Genomic DNA, 20341 nt, shown 5'->3' on the forward strand with positions numbered 1-20341 from the left:
AGCTGTTATCCGCGATTGCGTTCCAAGAACGACTTCCGGGCATTGGGGGCGCTACAGGCGGCGAAGCGGGGACCGAAATCTCGCGAGAAAATCAGTTTATTTTTTAATAGGAAACATCCCATATTCCCCGGTCTTCTCCGCCTCGCTACAAGGCTGGTTTATCGTTTATAGCAAATACTATAGTCTGGTTTTCATCACAGTTTAATCCTTGAGTTTCACTCCAGCTTCCATGTGATCTATGCCAGGGAAGTGCTCCCGTGATCTGGATGAGCTGGGCGCTGAGGAGGAGTTCCTGTTGGCAGTTCCTGTGGATGGGCTGCATCTGGAGGTGAGTAAGGGGGGGTTACTTACAATATGGAGAGAGCACCTGTCAGTCAAATGCCCATCAGTGTCAGAATTAGAAATGGAGCCCTGTGTGACAGTCTGTGCCAGAGCACTACAAGTTCCAGCATGCCTAGTGTAGATGGTGGCCCTAGTCTAATTGAGGGGAAACACAGGCACTTCCTGCTTGCTGCAATTTAGTAAGCTCTCACTAGTCTGTACAAAATAGGAGACCTAGCAAAAAACCTTATCCAGGCCACCAACCGAATAGGTTTAGTAAAGTTGCACAAGCAGAGGCGGTGGTCAAAGAGCACTGTGTTCGAATCTTAGCTGCTGGTGTGCAATTCCAGTGTTCCTGTTTACCGCTGGATTGTCTATCTCACATTGGATGCAAACAAAGTGCTGCAAGCAGGAAGTGCCCACTGGTATATGAGGTTTCCTGCAAGGTCCCCTCAACTAGACTTGCGCCACCATCTCTAGTGCCTAGTACCCTGGAGGCTTAGGCTGGAATTTGTGGGAAGGCGTCAAGATGCCCATTAATGATATTTCCTCAAACTTCTTTGAAATAAATTGGAAACGATTGTTCAGGCTCATCAACAGAGGGGAAAGTTATAGCTATCAGATTAGACTAAGAGTATCATTCCAAAATTTGGAACAATTGATAGAACGATGGGCACCCTTAAAGTGACTCTAAAGCGTAAAAACAAAAAAAAACAGATACTTACCTAAGGAGAGGGAAGGCTCTGGGTCCTAATGAGCCTTCCTGGTCTCCTGCAGGCTCCTCCATTTGTATCTCCCACCGGGGGAGACTTCGGCAATCTTTGAAAGCACTAAGCTTCCGAAGACCGGCAGCTCTGTCCTGTGCATGCGCGAGAGATGATGCCCAAGTGCTTCCGAAGGCTGCCGAAGTCTCCCCAATCAGGAAGAGAACAGCCAAGGACCCTTCTGGTCATGGACTGCTAATGGAGATTCCTGTGGAGAGCAAGGACACCGGGAGAAGAACGGGAAGGCTCTATAGGACCCAGAGCCTTCCCTCTCGTTAGGTAGAGATACTCCCCTAAAGAAAGAGAAGGCTCTGGGTACTATAGAGCCTTCTCGGTCTCCCCGCGTTAGCAGTTTACACCCCATGGGTCTTAGACTGCTGTCTTCTACATTGGGTGGGCTTTGGGAGTGCTTCCGAAAATGGGCAGCGCAGTACAGAGCCGCCCATCTTTTGGAGCCTGACTGCTCCCGAAGTCTCCCGTGGCGGGAGATTTGAACAGTGAAGCCTGGGTAGGACCGAGGGGACCGTAAGAAGAACAGGATGGCTCTATAGGACCCAGAGCCTTCCCTCTCCTTAGATGAGTATCTGGTTGTGTTTTTTTTTTTTAATTTATTTCCCTTCAGGCTTGCTTTAATGCACCCAATCCGATTGATCATATGGTCGATTGTTCAGGAGATTGTGCGGTTGATGGGCCCCTTTAGCCTGTGACACCTTTCTTAGTGTATGCGGTGTCAGAGCTGGAGATGTACCATTATGTGACTTAAGGTGTGTACACACGCACTACGGCCGCCAACGTCGGGTCCGTCAGAACCTCCCGCTGGGCGGACTTTCAGCCGACAGTAGCACGTGTGTACGCGTTGTCGGCAGACTGATAAGGCTGTTTCTGAACGATCCGCTGAGCTGATTGATTGCTATTTTTGAATTGAGCATGTATTTAAAAAAAAATGCATGGTGTGTGGCCACCTTTAGTCAACGACAGAGACAAAACACTCTCACCGCAGCGCCTCTTCAAGCATGCCGCCGCAGGGAGATTGATGTGGGTGGCAACATAGTTTAACTGATAACCAGCATGAGTATAACTATTGTGTGTACCTGCTTAAAAGCGGATCTGAGATGAAAAACTAACTATAACAAGTAACTTGTCTTTGCTTGAGAAATGTCCTATAAACTATATGAAAGGAACACAATTATGCAATGAATAACGGGATCCACTTTAAGCTTTGTCATAGATAGGAATCTTAAAAACAGGAAAAACTTACTCTCAACAAGAAGTATGGAAAACGCAGTACAAATATAACTGCTGCAATCTAGTGACAGAACCTCCTGCTGTTATATGGCACAGTGTGGCTGCACATCCCACACATTTTTGTCAATTCAATCTATTTTTAAGAATTATATTTCTCTAAAACATGGGGAGACTTCCATAGGACACTGATGGGGTTTGATCATCATAATACCTATTGCACGTTCCATCTCATTCTCTCATGTCTGTTTGTTCCTCTATGCAGCCTTTAATGACCTCAGAAGTCCAGTGCAGCTGCAGGTTGATCCGGAGTTCCCTCCTGTCACTTATCTTTGCCTCAAGTTAGAAGAGGAAGTCAGAGCTGAAGAGCAGCACTTTTGCAGTGTGCCCACAGCAAGGAAGAGAAAGGTACATTTTTGTAGTCCTAATAATTAATTTGGTAATACTGTGGAGTAAAGCAGAAATTGTGATCTTAGACAGGTTTGCTTAAATGTGTACCTGCAGGGAAAGAGGTGCTCCATTGAGACGCTTACCTCAGTAGAGCGTGGCCACTCTGCCCAGGGGCACGACACCGGCACAGTAGCACAGAGCCACGCGAGCTCACCAGAAAAAGCCACGCCCAAGAAGTTCTGTGCTACAGCACAGGTGTGAGGCGTCCTGTGCAGTGCGACGTCTCTTGTTCACGGAGAGGAGCACGGAGGCAAAAACTTAGAGCGTCCCAGCATCCTGTGGTGATCTCAAGGAGGAAACGGGGAAACCTCTGGAGGATCCTGAGACTTCCCTCTACCAAGGTAAGTATCTGACTATGGTGTTTGACAGGTTTTGCTTTAACACCCCATTTCAGACTTTTTTATTTTATTTATTTATTTATTTATTATTATGCATTTAATTTAACATTATTTTAAATCAGTTATGCTTTAAAATAGAAGTTGTTGCCGTTTTTGTAAACTAATAAAGGAAAATACCTAATTCCTAGATCCTCCTCTCTTCCTCAGCAACTCCGGCCTCCTGCTCAACTTTCTCTCCTAACCATCTTGAAGTCCCGCCTCCCACTAGAGCCTGACAAGGTAGGTGTGGCTTCAACTGACAGCTAATGCAATCATTTTCCACCCCGCCTGCCTATGTGACTAAAGGTAATGTTTCAGACTGACTGGATGTGAGCAGGCACTAGTCAGTTGCTGAGGCTCTATCCACTAGTGGAGCAAGTAGCTTTGTAGCTTTCTCTTTAGTCTTATGGAATTCAAACACATTGAAAAGTTTTAAAAAAACATTGTCATACCTTTCTATTAAATGCACATACAAATCTGGGTTTGACCTGGGGCTTAAATATTACCGCACTGTAACCCAACCCGACCAAGCTGTCTGATTGCCCTGCACCCGCCTGACACTGCCCCACTCATGCCCAGATGGCAGAACCCACAGCCTGGCAGCCTTGGAGCATGTAGTCCAATATGATGTCTTCATGTAAGCATGTAAGTACACATAGGGAGAAGAGGGGACCATGAGCATGCCTGAAGGAATGTCAGCGGGGAGTAGCAGCACTATGCACCCTTTACTGTTCACGTGGGGGGATCTCTTTAAAGGACCACTATTGCAAAAAAATAAGTAGGCAGTTAAAATCTGACAGAACTGACTGGTTTTGGGCCACTCCATCTCCTCATGGGGGATTCTCAGGGTTTTCTTTGTTTTCAACAGCACTTCCTGAATAGCAGTTGCAAAGTCTGACAAAATAATGTGCAAGTGAGTAAGGAGGCTGGCTGGTATCTTACTATTTTGGCAGTTAAACTGCTGTTCAGGAAAACAAAGAAAACCCTTAGAATCCCCCATGAGGAGATGGGCTGGCCCAAAATCTGTCAGTTCTGTCAGATTTTAACTGCCTACTTTTTTCGCGATAGTGGTCCTTTATCACCTTTGGATCCAAGGAAGTTACAGTTCCGTCCTGTTTGTGGCTGTTTGCTGTTGATTAGAAGTGTAACTGACCTTAGTCCTGTCAAATTGCGCATACCCTAAGGGGGAGATCCAGCTGACATCTCTCACTGGTAAGGAGCCATGCTGATTGGCTCCTTATCGTGTGAGCACTACGATCGCGCTGATCATAGTGATCACTAAAGGTGCCCATACACTCGTCAGATTGGCAGCAGATAGATAAGAAATGCATCTGATGATCTATCTGATGCGTTTTTAGAACATTTTTTACCAGGATAGAATTCCAAAAGATTTCAGTTTGAAATCTATTGAAATTCGATCTGATGGCATTTTTTTGCCATCAGATTTCCATAAAGGCCAATGCAAACTGATAAGCAATCTCATCAGATCGACCTAAATTTTCCACCCTGCAAGTTCGATGGAAATCCATTGAAATCGGCCGTCCGGTCGATTGGCCAACCAATTTGCAATCGATTGCTCGATCGATCGATCGGGATCGATCGGTCGGCCAGAAAATCGTCTGAGTGTATGGGCTGCTTAAGGCAGCTGTGGGAGAACAGCTCTCGCCTCTCCTGGTTCCCCCAGTGATCGTCGCTCTCCCTCAGCTTTGCACGGCATAAACTATGCAGTTTGCGTGCTGTTTACAAACCTCCAAGCTCCTCTCCCTCAAAAGGGCAATAAAAAAAAAGCAAACTAGCCCTTTGCACACTCGGGTGGACCACCCGGCTAAAAGAGCCTGGGGAGAATACTGCTGTCAGACCATAATCTGATCAGAGAAGGATCTATCTGATCAAACCCCTCCACCCACACTACACACAGATTTTGCATAGAATCTGTGCGCACTGCCAGCCCAGTGTATGGCCACCTAGTTTAACCACTTCACCACTGAGGGGTTTTACCCCTTGAGCACCAGAGTAATTTTCACCTTTCAGCGCTCCTTCCATTAATTCGTCTATAACTTTATCATTACTTATCACAATTAAATGAACTATATCTTGTTTTTTCCGCCACCAATTAGGCTTTCTTTAGGTGGGACATTATGCCAAGAATTATTTTATTCTAAATATGTTTTAATGGGAAAATAGGAAAAATGTGGGAAAAAATTCATTATTTTTCAGTTTTCGGCCATTATGTTTTTAAATAATGCATGCTACTGTAATTAAAACCCATGAAATGTATTTGCCCATTTGTCCCGGTTATAAAATCGTTTAAATTATGTCCCTATCACAATGTTTGGCGCCAATATTTTATTTGGAAATAAAGGTGCATTTTTTTCAGTTTTGCGTCCATCCCTAATTACAAGCCCATAGTTTATAAAGTAACAGTGTTGTACCCTCCAGACACAAATATTTATAAAGTTCAGTCCCTAAGGTAACTATTTATGTATTTTTTTTTTAATTGTAAATTATTTAATTTTTTTTAATTACAAAAAAAAATAAATGGGAAGTGTGGGAGGTAATGAGTTAATTTTTTTGTGTATAAGTAATGAATTTGTATGTGAAAAATGCTTTAGGGTGTAGTTTTACTATTTGGCCACAAGATGGTAACAGTAACTTTTTGTTTAATGCGACCTCCAAGCGTCCTTCCGGACGCTTGGAGGAAGTACTAGGAGACTGGGATTTTTTTTTTCTTCACAATGATCGCGCTGCTTATCGGAGACGCAGCGGATCATTGCGGGGCTTAGATCAACGAACGTGAATGGATTTTCCCGTTCATTGATCCCTGGGCGAGCGGCCAGCGGCGTGTTTACGAGCGGGAGTGCGCGCTAGAGCGAGCGCGGGCAGCGGCGGGAGCGCGGGAAGTACGGATTTCTCCGTCCCTGGGGGTGAAAGGATGGAAAAAGGGACGGAGAAATTCGTACGGGCGGGGGTAAAGTGGTTAAGAGACTAATGTGGTATTCTAAATGGACTGGAGTTTTGCAGCTGCTGTGCATCGAGTCTCTGTATGCCTGAGGGCTAGTGTTTTGATCGCCAGCGTTTTGAAAAGCGTTCAGCTGCTGAATCACTATGAGGGGGGTCCCACGGCAGCATTATTTTTCTAAAATCGGAAACTGTATGCATGCAGCTTTTTTTGGAGCGAATCAGCTTGAATGAATGTGCAAAAACTGTCATTTATTCAAAGATTTCTCTGAAAATAGCTTCAAAAATACTCTATTTCTAAGCGCTAGTGATATTGCAATCGCGATTTTGGTGTGCACTAGCCCTGAGTTTGCATGGGATGAGGGTTTTCAGGGCATTAGAAGGAGCTGAAGGGGATGTGTCCGAGGCTGATCTCCTGCAACTGCGTGCTTATATTATATTGTATTATAAAGCAGCGATAGATCACTGTGGTGTTATACCTTGCTCTGGCCCCCCAATTGGTAGGGTCTGGTCACATGTTAGAAACATCATGTGACCTGACACACCATGGAGCATTTTTAGCAGTGCTGTGGAGTCGGTACAAAAATCTTCCGACTTCTCAGTTTATGAAACCACGACTCCGGGTACCCAAAATGACCTAGACTCCGACTCCTTAGTCTAATACTTCACAGGGCTGTGGATTTTGTACAAAAATCATCTGACTCCGACTCCTCAGTTTATGAAACCACGACTCCGGGTACCCAAAATGACCTAGACTCTGACTCCTTAGTCTAATACTTCACAGGGCTGTGGATTTTGTACAAAAATCATCTGACTCCGACTCCTCAGTTTATGAAATCAACAACTTCAACTCCAGGTGCCCAAAATTGCTCCGACTCCACAGCCCTGATTTTTAGTGCTAGTTTATAAATACGCCTCACTTTTCCAATTGCTTTTATGGGCTGCTCTGTAGACCCGGTCAGATCGCTGTTTAATGACAATTATCATACAAGACGTTGGCAGAAATCACTTTTATTACTCTTTTTTTATATGTGGTAGCAATGGAATTTTATGGTCTTTTTTTAAGTAATGGTTTTCTGTTTATATTAACAAGTTTACATTTTGTTTAAATCGACAAGCTAAGGTTTTCGTTGTCGTTTCAGATATGCCAAGGTGCGTGGCGAAGTTCTGTCGGCATGCCACTGGGCGGAAATCCGAATTTCCCAACATTACCCTCCACAGTTTTCCCCGCAGCGTGGAGGGGGTCCAAACATGGCTGCGTCTCGCTGGGATGGACGGGAAGATACTCGAAGAACATACCAGGATGATCGTGGAAGACCATCACAGGGACAAGTTCCGGATGTGCTCCGCCCATTTCACGGAGGACTGTTTTCTCATGAAGGGTGTGCACAGAGGCCTCAAAGAAGGCGCACTGCCTACTTTATTCCACAATTTCGGCCCGGTTTTTGATCCATCACTAGATCCATGGGTGAAGAGGACAAAAAGGATGCAAAGGCTGAAGGAGCCCAAGTTAGATTTTTCAGTAGACCCACCGGTATGGGTGACAAGTACCGGTAGGTGTTGCTGCAGATGTCATCGTCTGCCAGCTCATCCTCGGGGGAACCTGGTGGACGCTTCTACTCAGACAGATGGATCCTGCATTGTGTTCACGTTGACGGGGATACCATCCACCAAGCCAGCCAGCCAGCAGACTATTGGCATGGACCATGATTATGGCAAGAGTGAGGAATCTGAGTCCTCACAAGATCTAAAGCCAGTGGTAGATACAGCAATGCCAGTAAGGACATGTGTTCTGGACATCAAAACGCCACCAAGCAAAGACAGCCAACAAGAGGAGAGGTTGGTACACGGAGCTGTCCAGAGCCATCTCTGGGAATTGCATGTTACTTTGGGACAACGTACCTTATTTTCTGTCTCCTAGACCACCCTAGAACTTTATGGCTTTAATGTGAACCCTGGTGGTTCCTGGGACAGAAAATTAGGACAGCAGTAAAAACTAAGAGTTCTAACTCTTTCCTCATAACTAAACGAGGTTTCTGCTGCCTCTGTTCCTGTAACATTTCGGGTCTGATTAATTATATTTTTTTAATGTGATAATTTCACTTTATCCTTTAAACATAAATGGGAAATAAAACATACATTTAATCTCACTAATATTATAAATGTGAAAGTTTAGATGTTTGTTACTCAACCGTGCAACAATGGCTGAACAGATTTGATTGAATTTGGCACACACATAGTACATTACCTGGAATAACATATACCGTATTTTTCAGACTATAAGACGCTCTGGACTATAAGACGCACCCAGGTTTAGGGGGTAAAAACCAGGGAAAAAATATATATACTAAACCTGGGTGCATCCATGGTCCAGGAGTGTCTTATGGACCTTGTTACACTAACCCCTGCTGCCCCCACAAACTATACTAAACTACACTTCACTAACTCCTGCTCTACACCCCCCCCCCCCTCCTCCATTCTTTCCCCAGCTACACTAACTAAACAGTAAATTTACGGTACATAAAGGAAATCTTACCAGCCTGGGTGGCGGTAGCTGGGTCCAGTGTGGGTGTCCATGCCATGTAAATGATGGCAGCAGCAGCACCAGTGTGATCCACAGTACTTCTAAAGGTCATAGCAGCAGCCACTGTAACTATGCACACTACTTGTCCTTTGATCTTAATCCCCCCAGTGTACCCCGCAGCAGCATGATCCACAATGTTTGCATGTGGCATAGGAGAAGCCACCGTTATAAGCATAGCTGGTCCTTTGATCTCGCTCAGAAGCCGTCACCCGCCATTATCTCTAATGCTGATCCTTTAAACTTGCCCAGAATACGCCACCCGCCGTGATCTCCAATGTTTGTCCTTTGATCTTGCCCAGCGTCAGACCCCATTAGCGCGATCCCAGCTGACAGGCAATTCAGCCGCTATAGCAGCAGAGTCCTCAGGCTTCCGTACTACCTTGTTTACTGGCGACCTCTAATGACCTGCGTCGCACGTGCGCCAGGTCATGGGGTGACGTACATAAACCAGGTAGTACGGAAGCCTGAGGACTCTGCCGCTATATCGGCTGACTTGCCTGTCAGCCGGGATCGCGCTAATGGGGTCTGACGCTGGGCAAGATCAAAGGACAAACTGTGGGCGGCGTATTCTGGGCACGTTTAAAGGACCAGCATTAGAGGTGACGGCTTCTGGGTGAGATCAAAGGACTAGCTATGCTGATAACGGCGGCTTCTATGCCACATGCAAACGTGGATCGTGCTGCTGCGGGGCACACTGGGGGGGGGGGGGGGGGGATTAAGATCAAAGGAAAAGCAGTGTGCATAATTACAGTGGCTGCTGCTATGCCACTCTAGACTGCTGCCGCTCGCTTAGGACCATTTATTTACTATACAGGGAAACAAGCACCAGGGTAGGTTACATTCGGACTATAAGACACAGGTACTTTTTCTCCCCACTTTTGGGGAGAAGAAGTGTGTCTTATAGTCCGAAAAATACGGTAAGATACTTTTTATCCCCATAACCAAAAAGTGGGCGGAGACATACAATTTTCACTTGGAAGTGTAAACTGCAGCCATTCTTACACTGTTTATGGTAGGGTTCGCAAACTCTGCACAGTTGGTCACTGGGTGACTGGGATTGATATTCAGAGAAGTGGGTGGAGCCTACAAAAGCCAATCACAATTCACCTATTGATTTTTAAGAGGAATATTTAATTGCTGCCATTTTTGCACTGGTAATGGCACAAGCCTCAAACCTGGTACAGTTGGTCATTGGGTGCCTGGGGTTTTAAATTCAGAAAAGGGGGTGGGGCCACAGCCAATCAGATTTGTTTCATTTCAATGCAAATTGTTGATGCCATTGAGTAATTGTTTGTTAGGGTTAGAAAAAGAGGGTGGAGCCAACACCAGCCAAATACATACCCGAGCAACGCCGAGCCATCAGCTAGTTGCTAAATCATCTGCATCTTTAAAGGACAACTGAAGTGAGAGGGATAGGGAGGCTGCCATATTTATTTCCTTTTAAGCAATACCAGTTGCCTGGCAGTCCTGCTGATCCTTTGTCCCTAATACTTCTAGCCACAGACCCTGAACAGGCATATGCAGATCAGGCGTTTCTGACATTATTGTCAGATCTGACAAGATCAGTTGCATGCTTGTTTCTGGTGTGATTCAGACCCTTCTGCTGTCAAATATGCTGCCACAGTGTGTTCCACTGGTTCCCCTTTGTGTGAGCTGCCATCTTGCTGGTGATGTCAGTACTATGCACAAATAGGGAGAAATCCCGAGAAGGGTTTAGTCTACTGCATGCAGAAAGAGTTAACACACAATGGGCCTTATGCACAAAGCAGCAGTAAATTCCCCATGCACAGAAATGTTACCAGTACTAATGCCAGGGGGCAGCAGCACATTACCCTATTAGTGCATAGCAGCGTGTGCATTACCCTGGTAATGCTGGTAATGCACATTGTGCTAATAGGGTAACTCACTGCACCATGGCCTTAATACTCGTAAAATTGCTGTGCGCTACCTGTGCATGGCGAATTTACTGCTGCTTTGTGCATCAAGCCCAAAGTGCTTATCTCTTCACGTGTATAGAGGAGCAGGGCTGTGGAGTCGGTACAAAAATACTCAGACTCCTCAGTTTAGGATTCCACCGACTCCTCTGTTTAGGATTCCACCGACTCCTCTAATTTGCATATTACAATCTTGCTGATTGAAAGTATGTAACATGAAATTCGTCGCTTAACTGCCAACGCTTAGGAATTTTAAAAGACAACTGACGTGAGAAGGATATGGAGACTGCCATATTTATTCCCTTTAGTCATAGGCCTCAATTCACTAAGCTTATCTCCTGTCTTTAATAACTCTTCTAGAGTTGTTACCATGGTGATAAGGCATGTAGTATTCAGGAAACATTTTACCTCAGACAAACCTAAAGTTAACTCTTCTGTCTTTAAGTTAACTCTTTAATCCTTAAAATAACTCCAGCGTTAAAGACAGGCTGTTCATTAACTGCGTGTGAAAATAACTACAGAGAGGTAAATTAACTACAGAAGAGGTAACGTAAGGAATGAAGAGATAAGATAACTCTCTTAGGCCCAGTGCACACCAAAACCGCTAGCAGATGCACAATACGCTAGCGGTTTTGGGAGCTGATTTCAGAGCGATTCTAGGTATGTTTAGAGAGGTTTTCTAAACATACCTAGCGGTTTTGTGTGCGTTTTTGTGTAGCAGATTACACATATTGTTACAGTAAAAGCTGTTACTGAACAGCTACTGTAACAAAAATGCCTGGCAAACCGCTCTGAACTTGCATTTTTCAGAGCGGTTTGCGTTTTTCCTATACTTTACATTGAGGACGAAACGCTTCCGAAAACCGCAAACGCGCAGCAAGAGGCGCGTTTGCGGCTTGGCAAAAACCGCAAACCGCCGGTGTGCACCATCCCATTGCAATACATTAGACAAGCGTTTTTAGAGGCGGATGCGGCCGGCGGATCGCTCCAAAAACCGCTCGGTGTGCACTGGGCATATCTGTGTGGAGGTAAGTTTTCTCTTGCCTTATTATCTCCAGCATGATCTTAGTGAATTGAGGCCATAGACTACAACTAGTCCTTGGTAAGAGTACTTGTAAAAGGTACAGACCGGAACAAAGAACATCTATCAGGCCCTAGGCAATGTGACTGTGGGTACACGTAAGAGTTATGTGCAGGTACTCTGCATGGGAATAAGGAGATTCTTCCTCTATTACACATTCTTCATGCACAATCTGAACAAGGTTTATGGGTGATAGACAACACCTCTGTGTTCAATGTGCACAACATTCTCAGTGGATTCCCTGCAGCTCTGTGGGGAGTGCATATGTAGAGTATAGTACTACTGTGTAACAAAGTAAACCTGAGGCTCAACACACACCATACAATCTTGGTTGTACAGATTTACCAAATCTATGTAGTATAAGGGAAAACAGATTGAAAATACCTTGAATGATTCATTGTATAAGCTCTTATACTACATGAAAGTGGTAAGATTGAACAACCAAGATTGTATGGTGTGTGTTGAGCCTGAGACAGATGAAATTAAAGTTTTATACATACCTGTTGCTTCCTCCAGCCCCCTTCAGGCTAATCAGTCCCTTGCTGTCCTACTCCGCCACCTGGATCTTCTGCTAGGAGTCCAGGTACTTGAGCCAGTCTGGCGTAGTGCGCATGCACACACTCCGCCGCTGGGAGCGTACTACACCTGCGCAGCACTATTGTGCAGGTGCAGAACGCTCCTGGCTGTGAAAGCGGCATGCGTCTGGACTGTGCTGACTGGCTGAATTACCAGGACTCATAGCAGAAGATCCAGGTGGTTGAGGAGGCCAGTGAGGGACTGATTAGCCTGAAGGAGGCTGGAAGAAGCCCCAGGTATGTATAAAACCTTTTCTTTTCATCCTTCTCAGGTACCCTTTAATTCGTAGTCGCCAAACCAAATTTTAACATATCAAATTATTTGATTTCATGAGCAAAGAGTGCGTACATTTGCATAAATCAGAATCCACGCAGAATTATTTCCATCTCATTGACCATCTCTATTAGTGACACGGCTACACATCAGGCTTTATACTTACAGCATAGACGTTATTTAGTATATATAAGAGATTCCTGTGTACACATCATATATACTGTACAGTCACAATCAGATGTGTATATCTGACTTGAATTTTGTGGACTAAGCACAGCTATTACTGTATGTATAAATTATTTATGATGACTATTATCTGAGAAATAGAACATTTTATCATATTTTCTATTTTAATTACAGTTTAAATTCATTAGGAGTCGGTGCATTTTTTCTCGACTCCGACTCCAGGCACCCAAAATTTCCACGACTCATTCGTTTTTCTCTTTGAGCTAGAACCAAGTTCACGTCTCCTTCAAGCTGCTATTCAGCATTTGTGGTGGGCGTGGCTACAAATAGAAGAATGGAATGGGCAGGATAAGGGCTTGCTATGTGGAGATCAGCTTGCTCTGAGTTTTGGGTGATGCCCAGAGCACTGTACCATTATTTCCCACAATGCATTATGCTAGTTTCTAGGCATGGTGGGGTTGGGTCTGGTTGAAGGAATGTAAGGCTTGGTGGTGTATTCTCCACAGTCAGCATGCAACGCATGAGCTGGCGTGGAGGAGGTACACACACTAGCACCAGGAAACAGGCTATCCCTAGTATAGTGGAGGGGAGGACTGACTCCAATAGGAGATTGTGGCGCACAGAGCCGGTGCAGATCTGACAGCCACAAACAATGCTTTCGATATAACGTCTCAGCGCAAAGTAGCGCTGAGCGCACAAATCAGAACTGAGGAGATCAGGACAGGTAGACAGAATGAACGCTTGCTAGCTAGCGGCTACTTAGCGACAGCAAGCGTCCAAAACCAGACAGACTGGAATGAGGCAGCCAATGCGTTGCGGCGATGGCGTGCCTCACAAAGACAGGACAGGATAGTCAGAAAATAGCAGGATCGAGATAGATGAACGTAACACAGATAAATATACAATAAGTATGTTTTCCTAGCGTATTACAATTACAGCTATCAATGAAACTATTTGTAACGTCTGACTAACATATGTATATATCGGCAATGAACCGATATATGACATAAGCAGGAACGCTGACTAGGAATGGAGTAACACAGGGAACAGGACTCAGAAGGATTCGCTATCTCTTCGCAGAGATGAACGCAATCCACAAACGGTAACAGAACAGGATTCAGAAGGATTCGTTATCTCTTCGCAGAGATGAACGCAATCCACAAACAGTAACAGAACAGGATTCAGAAGGATTCGTTATCTCTTCGCAGAGATGAACGCAATCCACAAACGGTAACAGAACAGGATTCAGAAGGATTCGTTATCTCTTCGCAGAGATGAACGCAATCCACAAACAGAACCAGGAGCAGGGTAACTACCTCAGCACGGGTGGTCACGGTACGCGCAACCTACCAAAACGTGCTGGAAAGCTGACTAACTGCACACAGGATATAAACAGTTTGTGTACGTATACATCAGCGACACTGATGTATTAACGTAACACAAATACAAGGAAAATAATAAACGTGCTGGTATGCATATATATTGGCAATGAACCAATATATGATGCAAAGACCAGCAAAGTATCTTTATAACAAGAAACACGATCGGGGGCTAAAGCGACAGCAAGACAGGCTTAGGCTGAAGCTATGAAAACCCAAGGAAACCCTGCAGGAAGCAGATCTTTATACTGAGGTCATCCAATGGGAGCAGACATGCAGATTCCCACACAGGTGAATGATAATCAGTCACAAGCTGACAGCAGGGAAAAACAGACAAAGCTATACAGCTTGCATGGAAATAGATCAGAACTGCCTGAGCTGCAGCACTACTTCCAGCAATAGCTGCTGCAGCAGCGATCATTACAAGGAAGCTAGAATTCAAGTTCAACTGTTGCTGAGGGCAAAGCTGCTGTTTCAGCTCCTGTACGGTGACAGAACATATTGATTTCCTGGTGAAAGCCACCGTTTCCTAATATGTGACTTTTCCTTGTGTTAAATTAATGTATTACATTTTTTGTTTGTACAACCAACCACTTGCACTTCATTTATAAACACCAATGTATACAGTATGTCTCAAATGTATACTCTTTATTGAAATATCCATTATTAAAATAGCTATTTTCCTTTTTTCATAGATCCAGGCAAGCCGGGAAATTTTGCCCCAGTGTCCCTGGGAGTGTAGGCATCAAGGAGGAAGAAGATTTCCTCATGGTTCACGTTAAAGAGGAGCCTCTCTCTGATGAAGAATATTTACCTTATCAGGATATTTGTGCACCTGGATATTCTAACCAATCTCCTACTACACATACAGTGGAGCAACCCATATTGTTTGAAGAAGAACCCATCCCATATGAGATGGACTACACAACTGTTGTGGAAGATGATCTTGCAGGTCCTCCACACTCTAGCCTCTCCATGCCCATACATCGTACCCAGTGTCCATCTACTCATGTTAAAGAGGAACCTTCAGATCCTGAACCTCTTCAACCTGATCTCACTGCACCTACACATGGCACACAGAGGACATCTGTACATATTAAGGAGGAGGCCCTTTCAGAACATCATCCATATAGTACACAACTCCCATCTGTTCACATTAAGGAAGAGCCAATCTCAGAAGAGGAACATCTCCCAGAACCTGAACTTTCCACACAAGTCCACTGTACCCAGTCTAAATCTCTCTTACATGAAAAACATCTTGAAGAACCAAAATATTCAAGTAGCCCACAATGTGCATTGAAGAAACGTGCACCGAAGAGGCATGCGTCAAACAAACATGCTTTGTTCAGTAACAAAAAGCCCCCCAAAATCTTGGGACATGAAGGCCTTCTGTCTGCATCATCCAGCTCTATGAGTCATCCATCTACTGAAACCACCAATACAGTCAACAACTGCTCCAAGTGTAAGGAAAGCTTCAGTAGTCTCCAAGAACTTTCACAACACTACAAGATCCATCATGCCAAACTTTCTGGCAACAGTGACCATTCTGATCTTTCTTGCTTCCAATGTGATATTAAATTCCAGAGTATGGAGGAGATGATGGCACACAGGAAAAGACATCCACTGACATGTCAATACTGTGGAAAGTTATACAAGTCTGTATATCAGCTTAGTAAGCATGAGCTGTTGCATAAAGTCATTTCCCGCTCCTCCCAAAAACGTGAGCGATGTTTAGCCAGTGTTCCCTTCCTTCAGGAAGCCCATGAGGCTGAGAAGCTTTCTGATAAACCGGAAAGTGATCAAAACTTCATGAGCATTACTGATTCAGGTCCGCACCAGCAGGTCCACTGGGCTCCTAGACTGATCACTGTTGAAAAGCAAGATCCAGAGACCCTTCCTGAAGACCCAGAAGGTGGCCAGAATGTCCCAAAAGAACCCAAGATGGCTCTGCTGCAAGATGTCCACACAGCCTCAATGATGACAATTTGCTTTAAGTGTGGCAGGTGTTTCAATGATGAGAGCCTCCCAAAACACAGTTTACAGAAGGATTGGAAGATCCACCCTTGTCCTCAATGTGCCTAGCAATTTTCTCACCATGGTTCCATATCTCGGTGTAAAAGGATTCCTCAAGAAAGGAAACCCATAACTTGTCAGGAGTGCAGAAGAAATTTTGTCACAAGGCGACAGATGTTGATCTACAGAGCCAGCATTCACTAGAGACCTCTGAGTTCTTACGCCAAGTGTGGGAAACACTTTAGTAATAAGCTTGGACTTATGGCCCCAAACAAATTAGGCAGAGTTGTTGCAAACATGACACTTATTTGGCAAGGCGCAGCAGGACTTAAAGGGAACCTCCTATTAAAGCGAAAGTTTTTCCAAGTAGAACTGTTGGACAATCCTGTAAAATGTGTCTGCAGCCTCCTTCATCGTTCCTCATATGGTGGCTTCATGCCTGCTTCATTTATTTTTCTTGGTGCCACTGACCTGCCTCCTGTCAGATACTTGACGTGTGCTGCCTTAAAACCAAACCAGTGTCCAAACCATAAGACCCTCAGAGCTGCTGTTGTTGAGATGTTTATTTTGGCTAAGGCTGGCTTTGGACCTCTGATTATTAAGCCTGCTGTATAGCGCTTAGGTTATGGGACTGCAATGACACGATATTGACCAGAATGTCCCAAGAGACTCCAAGTTGGCTCTGGCGCAGGACGTCCACCCAGCCTCAAGGATGACAATTTGCTTTGTGTGGCAGGTGTTTCAATGATGGAGAGAGCCTCCCAAAACACAGTTTTTCAGATGGACTGGAAGATCCACCCTTGTCCTCAATGTGCCTAGCAATTTTCTCACCATGGTTCCATATCTCGGTGTAAAAGGATTCCTCAAGACAGGAAACCCATAACTTGTCGGGAGTGCAGAAGAAATTTTGTCACAAAGCGACAGATGTTGATCCACAGAGCCAGCATTCACCAGAGACCTCTGAGTTCTTACGCCAAGCGTGGGAAACATTTTAGGAATAAGCTTGGCCTTATGCTTCTATTACAGTAGAATGGAAGGTATTGTCCTGGCTAAGGTTGCAACAGTATGAAATTCCACGGTATGATAACCATCTAAAAAAAAATACCACGGTATACGTATTATACAATTATTTGGACCTGCCCCACCCCAGTGTGGGTTGCCCCACTCCCTCGGCATACATATGTTTAATCCCCTGGGAGATTTGTGGCGCCGGGAAAAATTAAAAAGGCTCACTCTGCTCCTGCAAAAGTCCTGGTGGCATTAGAGATAGGTGTAGCCAGCATAGGTAGCCAGAGATGGGTGTGGCCGCAGCATAGGTATCCAGGGATAGATATAGCCAGTAGTAGGTGGTCGAAGCATAGGTAGCCAGAGATAGGTGTGGCCGCAGCATAGATAGCCAGGGATAGGTATAGTCAGTAGTAGGTGGCTGCAGCATAGGTAGCTAGGGATAGGTGTAGCCAGCAGTAGGTGGCCGCAGCATAGGTAGCCTGAGATAGGTGTAGCCAGTAGTAGGAGGCCGAGCATAGATAGCCAGGTATAGGTGTAGCCAGTAGTAGGTGGTCGCAGCATAGGTAGCCAGAGATAGGTGTGGCCGCAGCATAGATAGCCAGGTATAGGTGTAGACAGTAGTAGGTGGCCGCAGCAAAGGTAGCCAGAGATAGGTGTGGCCGCAGCATAGGTAGTCAGGGATAGGTGTAGCCAGTAGTAGGTGGTAACAGCATAGGTAGCTAGAGATAGGTGTGGCCGCAGCATAGGTAGTCAGGGATAGGTGTAGCCAGTAGTAGGTGGTAACAGCATAGGTAGCTAGAGATAGGTGTGGCCGCAGCATAGGTAGTCAGGGATAGGTGTAGCCAGTAGTAGGTGGTAACAGCATAGGTAGCTAGAGATAGGTGTGGCCGCAGCATAGGTAGTCAGGGATAGGTGTAGCCAGTAGTAGGTGGTAACAGCATAGGTAGCTAGAGATAGGTGTGGCCGCAGCAGAGGTAGCCAGGGATAGGTGTAGCCAGTAGTAGGTGGCTGCAGCATAGGTAGCTAGGGATAGATGTAGCCAGCAGTAGGTGGCCGCAGCATATGTAGCCTGAGATAGGTGTAGCCAGTAGTAGGAGGCCGAGCATAGATAGCCAGGTATAGGTGTAGCCAGTAGTAGGTGGCTGCGGCATAGGTAGCCAGGTATAGGTGTAGCCAGTAGTAGGTGGCTGCGGCATAGGTAGCCAGGGATAGGTGTAGCCAGTAGTAGGTGGCTTCGGCATAGGTAGCCAGGGATAGGTGTAGCCAGTAGTAGGTGGCCGCAGCATAGGTAGCCAGGGATAGGTGTAGGCAGGATAGGTGCTTGCAGTATAGACAGCCAGGAGGGATGCAGCAGCAGAGGGTACAAATACTCACTTGCCGGCAGCAAGGTCTTGCATGCTGTACTGGCTTCATTCTACTTCCTGTTCTTACATCATCTCCTTGTAATAGCTCCTAGGGGGCGCTCTTTCAGGGGAATGGGAAGCAAGAACAGGAAGAAGAATGAAGCCAGTACAGAGTACAGGACCTTGCTGCCGGCAGGTGAGTAATTATCCCCGCCGTTACGTCGCATCCCTGCCCGTGGTATACCGCAGCAACCCTAGTCCTGGTTAAGGTCACGGGAGGACTTGATTGTTAAAGCAGACAAAGGCGGAAATATTGTAATTATGAGTGTTGAGTATTCTAAAAAAAAGAAGAAGCCTATAGTTAAAATCAAGTCTGACTCTGGCCTACCAGAGATAGTTGAGATCTTTGTTGAGAACAGGGGTAGAGAAAGGTGTGATTTCTAAACAATTTGGTGGAGGTCTCTGGTGGAGCCACCGGGGAGCCTTCTAGCTGTCAGGTGGGGGGGGGGCCCTTCCCATCAGGGGGGCCTCCGCTGGTTATATGATCTGCTGCCAATAAAGGCTTTTTATGGTGAAGATACCTGTGCCCGTCCTGTGTTTCTTTTTTGAATCTAGATTGGATGTATTGGCATGATGTTTGAGGTACCCATACCATGTATTATGGTCTGATACCGAAGGTGCTGTGTGCTGGTCTTTTCTATATAAACCATAAAGCTATGGCTCAACTGTTTCTCAAAAAATAAGCCATAAAACAGACTCTCTGTTCAAAGTTTAGTTTGTGAGTAGATTATTAGGAAAAATGCTCTGGGTTGTTGAAGTATGTGTGAATTTAAGTTACCATGGGTGCCTGTTGTGCACTTAAAGTATTGGCATAATGGATTTCAGCCAGCACCTGTTTATTCCTTAACCCTCCTGGCGGTATGAAAAATTCCGCCAGGAGGCAGCGCGGCAGTTTTTTTTTTTTTTCTTTTTTTAATCATGTAGCGAGCCCAGGGCTCGCTACATGATAGCCGCTGCTCAGCGGCACCCCCCCCCCACCGCCCGCTTCGATCAGGAAATCCCGTTCAAAGAACGGGATTTCCTGGAGGGCTTCCCCCGTCGCCATGGCGACGGGGCGGGATGACGTCAGCGACGTTGTGAAGGCCTTGGGAGTCCCGATCCACCCCTCGGCGCTGCCTGGCACTGATTGGCCAGGCAGCGCACGGGGTCTGGGGGGGGCGCGCAACGTATAGCGGCAATCGGGCGCGGGGTGGCAGCGATCAGTGTGCTGGCGCAGCTAGCAAAGTGCTAGCTGCGTCCGCCAGGGAGGTTAAATAAATTAATTTTTTAAAAATTACTTACCTGAAGCTTCCTGCAGCCCCTGGAAGCCTATGTGTCCCTCACTGCAGCTCCGCTCTCAGGCAGTCTCCCGGGGTTCCCTCCGTGCCAGGTCGGCGGCCTCTGCACAAGCTATGGAAGCGCTGGCTATGGGGAGTGTGAGCAGCAGAGCCAGAGCAGGTAGGCAGCTGCTATAGAGAAGAACTTTGGGAGTCTGCCTGAGAGCGGAACTGCGACAAGGGACACACACTTTCCATGGGCTGGAGGAAGCCCTAGGTAAGTACTGTATTTTCTGGACTATAAGACTCACTTTTTCTCTCCCAACGTGGGGATAAAAAGTCACTGCATCTTATAGTCCAAATGCAGGGAGTTCCTGACTTGTGAACGCCTGCCAATATGAACCTCCAACCCGCCACAATGTCGGAGACTACCTGTACTGTCCCCATACAGAGGAGGACACAGGGACACAAAGGGGTGTATAGGAGGACACAAAGGGGCATATAGGAGGACACAAGTACAGAGGCGGACACGTGGG

General features: G+C 45.8%; 1 protein-coding gene across 2 annotated transcripts; it reads left to right on the forward strand.

The window, feature by feature from the left end:
- The first annotated feature begins 58 nt into the window (after window positions 1–58).
- LOC137534552 (zinc finger protein 624-like) lies at window positions 59–19069 on the forward strand. 2 transcript variants are annotated; one of them, XM_068256096.1, is made up of 6 exons: window positions 59–328; window positions 2593–2735; window positions 2832–3118; window positions 3323–3394; window positions 7255–7951; window positions 14821–19069. In XM_068256096.1, exons 5-6 carry the CDS (start codon window positions 7257–7259, stop codon window positions 16205–16207), a joined length of 2082 nt encoding a protein of 693 aa, XP_068112197.1. In that variant the 5' UTR covers window positions 59–328; window positions 2593–2735; window positions 2832–3118; window positions 3323–3394; window positions 7255–7256; the 3' UTR covers window positions 16208–19069. The 2 variants fall into 2 exon arrangements, with proteins under 2 accessions (XP_068112197.1, XP_068112198.1); XM_068256097.1 differs by lacking the exon at window positions 2832–3118.
- The last annotated feature ends 1272 nt before the right edge of the window (window positions 19070–20341 follow it).

Source organism: Hyperolius riggenbachi, chromosome 10 (assembly GCF_040937935.1).
Source record: "Hyperolius riggenbachi isolate aHypRig1 chromosome 10, aHypRig1.pri, whole genome shotgun sequence".
In the NCBI taxonomy this organism is placed as follows: domain Eukaryota; kingdom Metazoa; phylum Chordata; class Amphibia; order Anura; family Hyperoliidae; genus Hyperolius; species Hyperolius riggenbachi.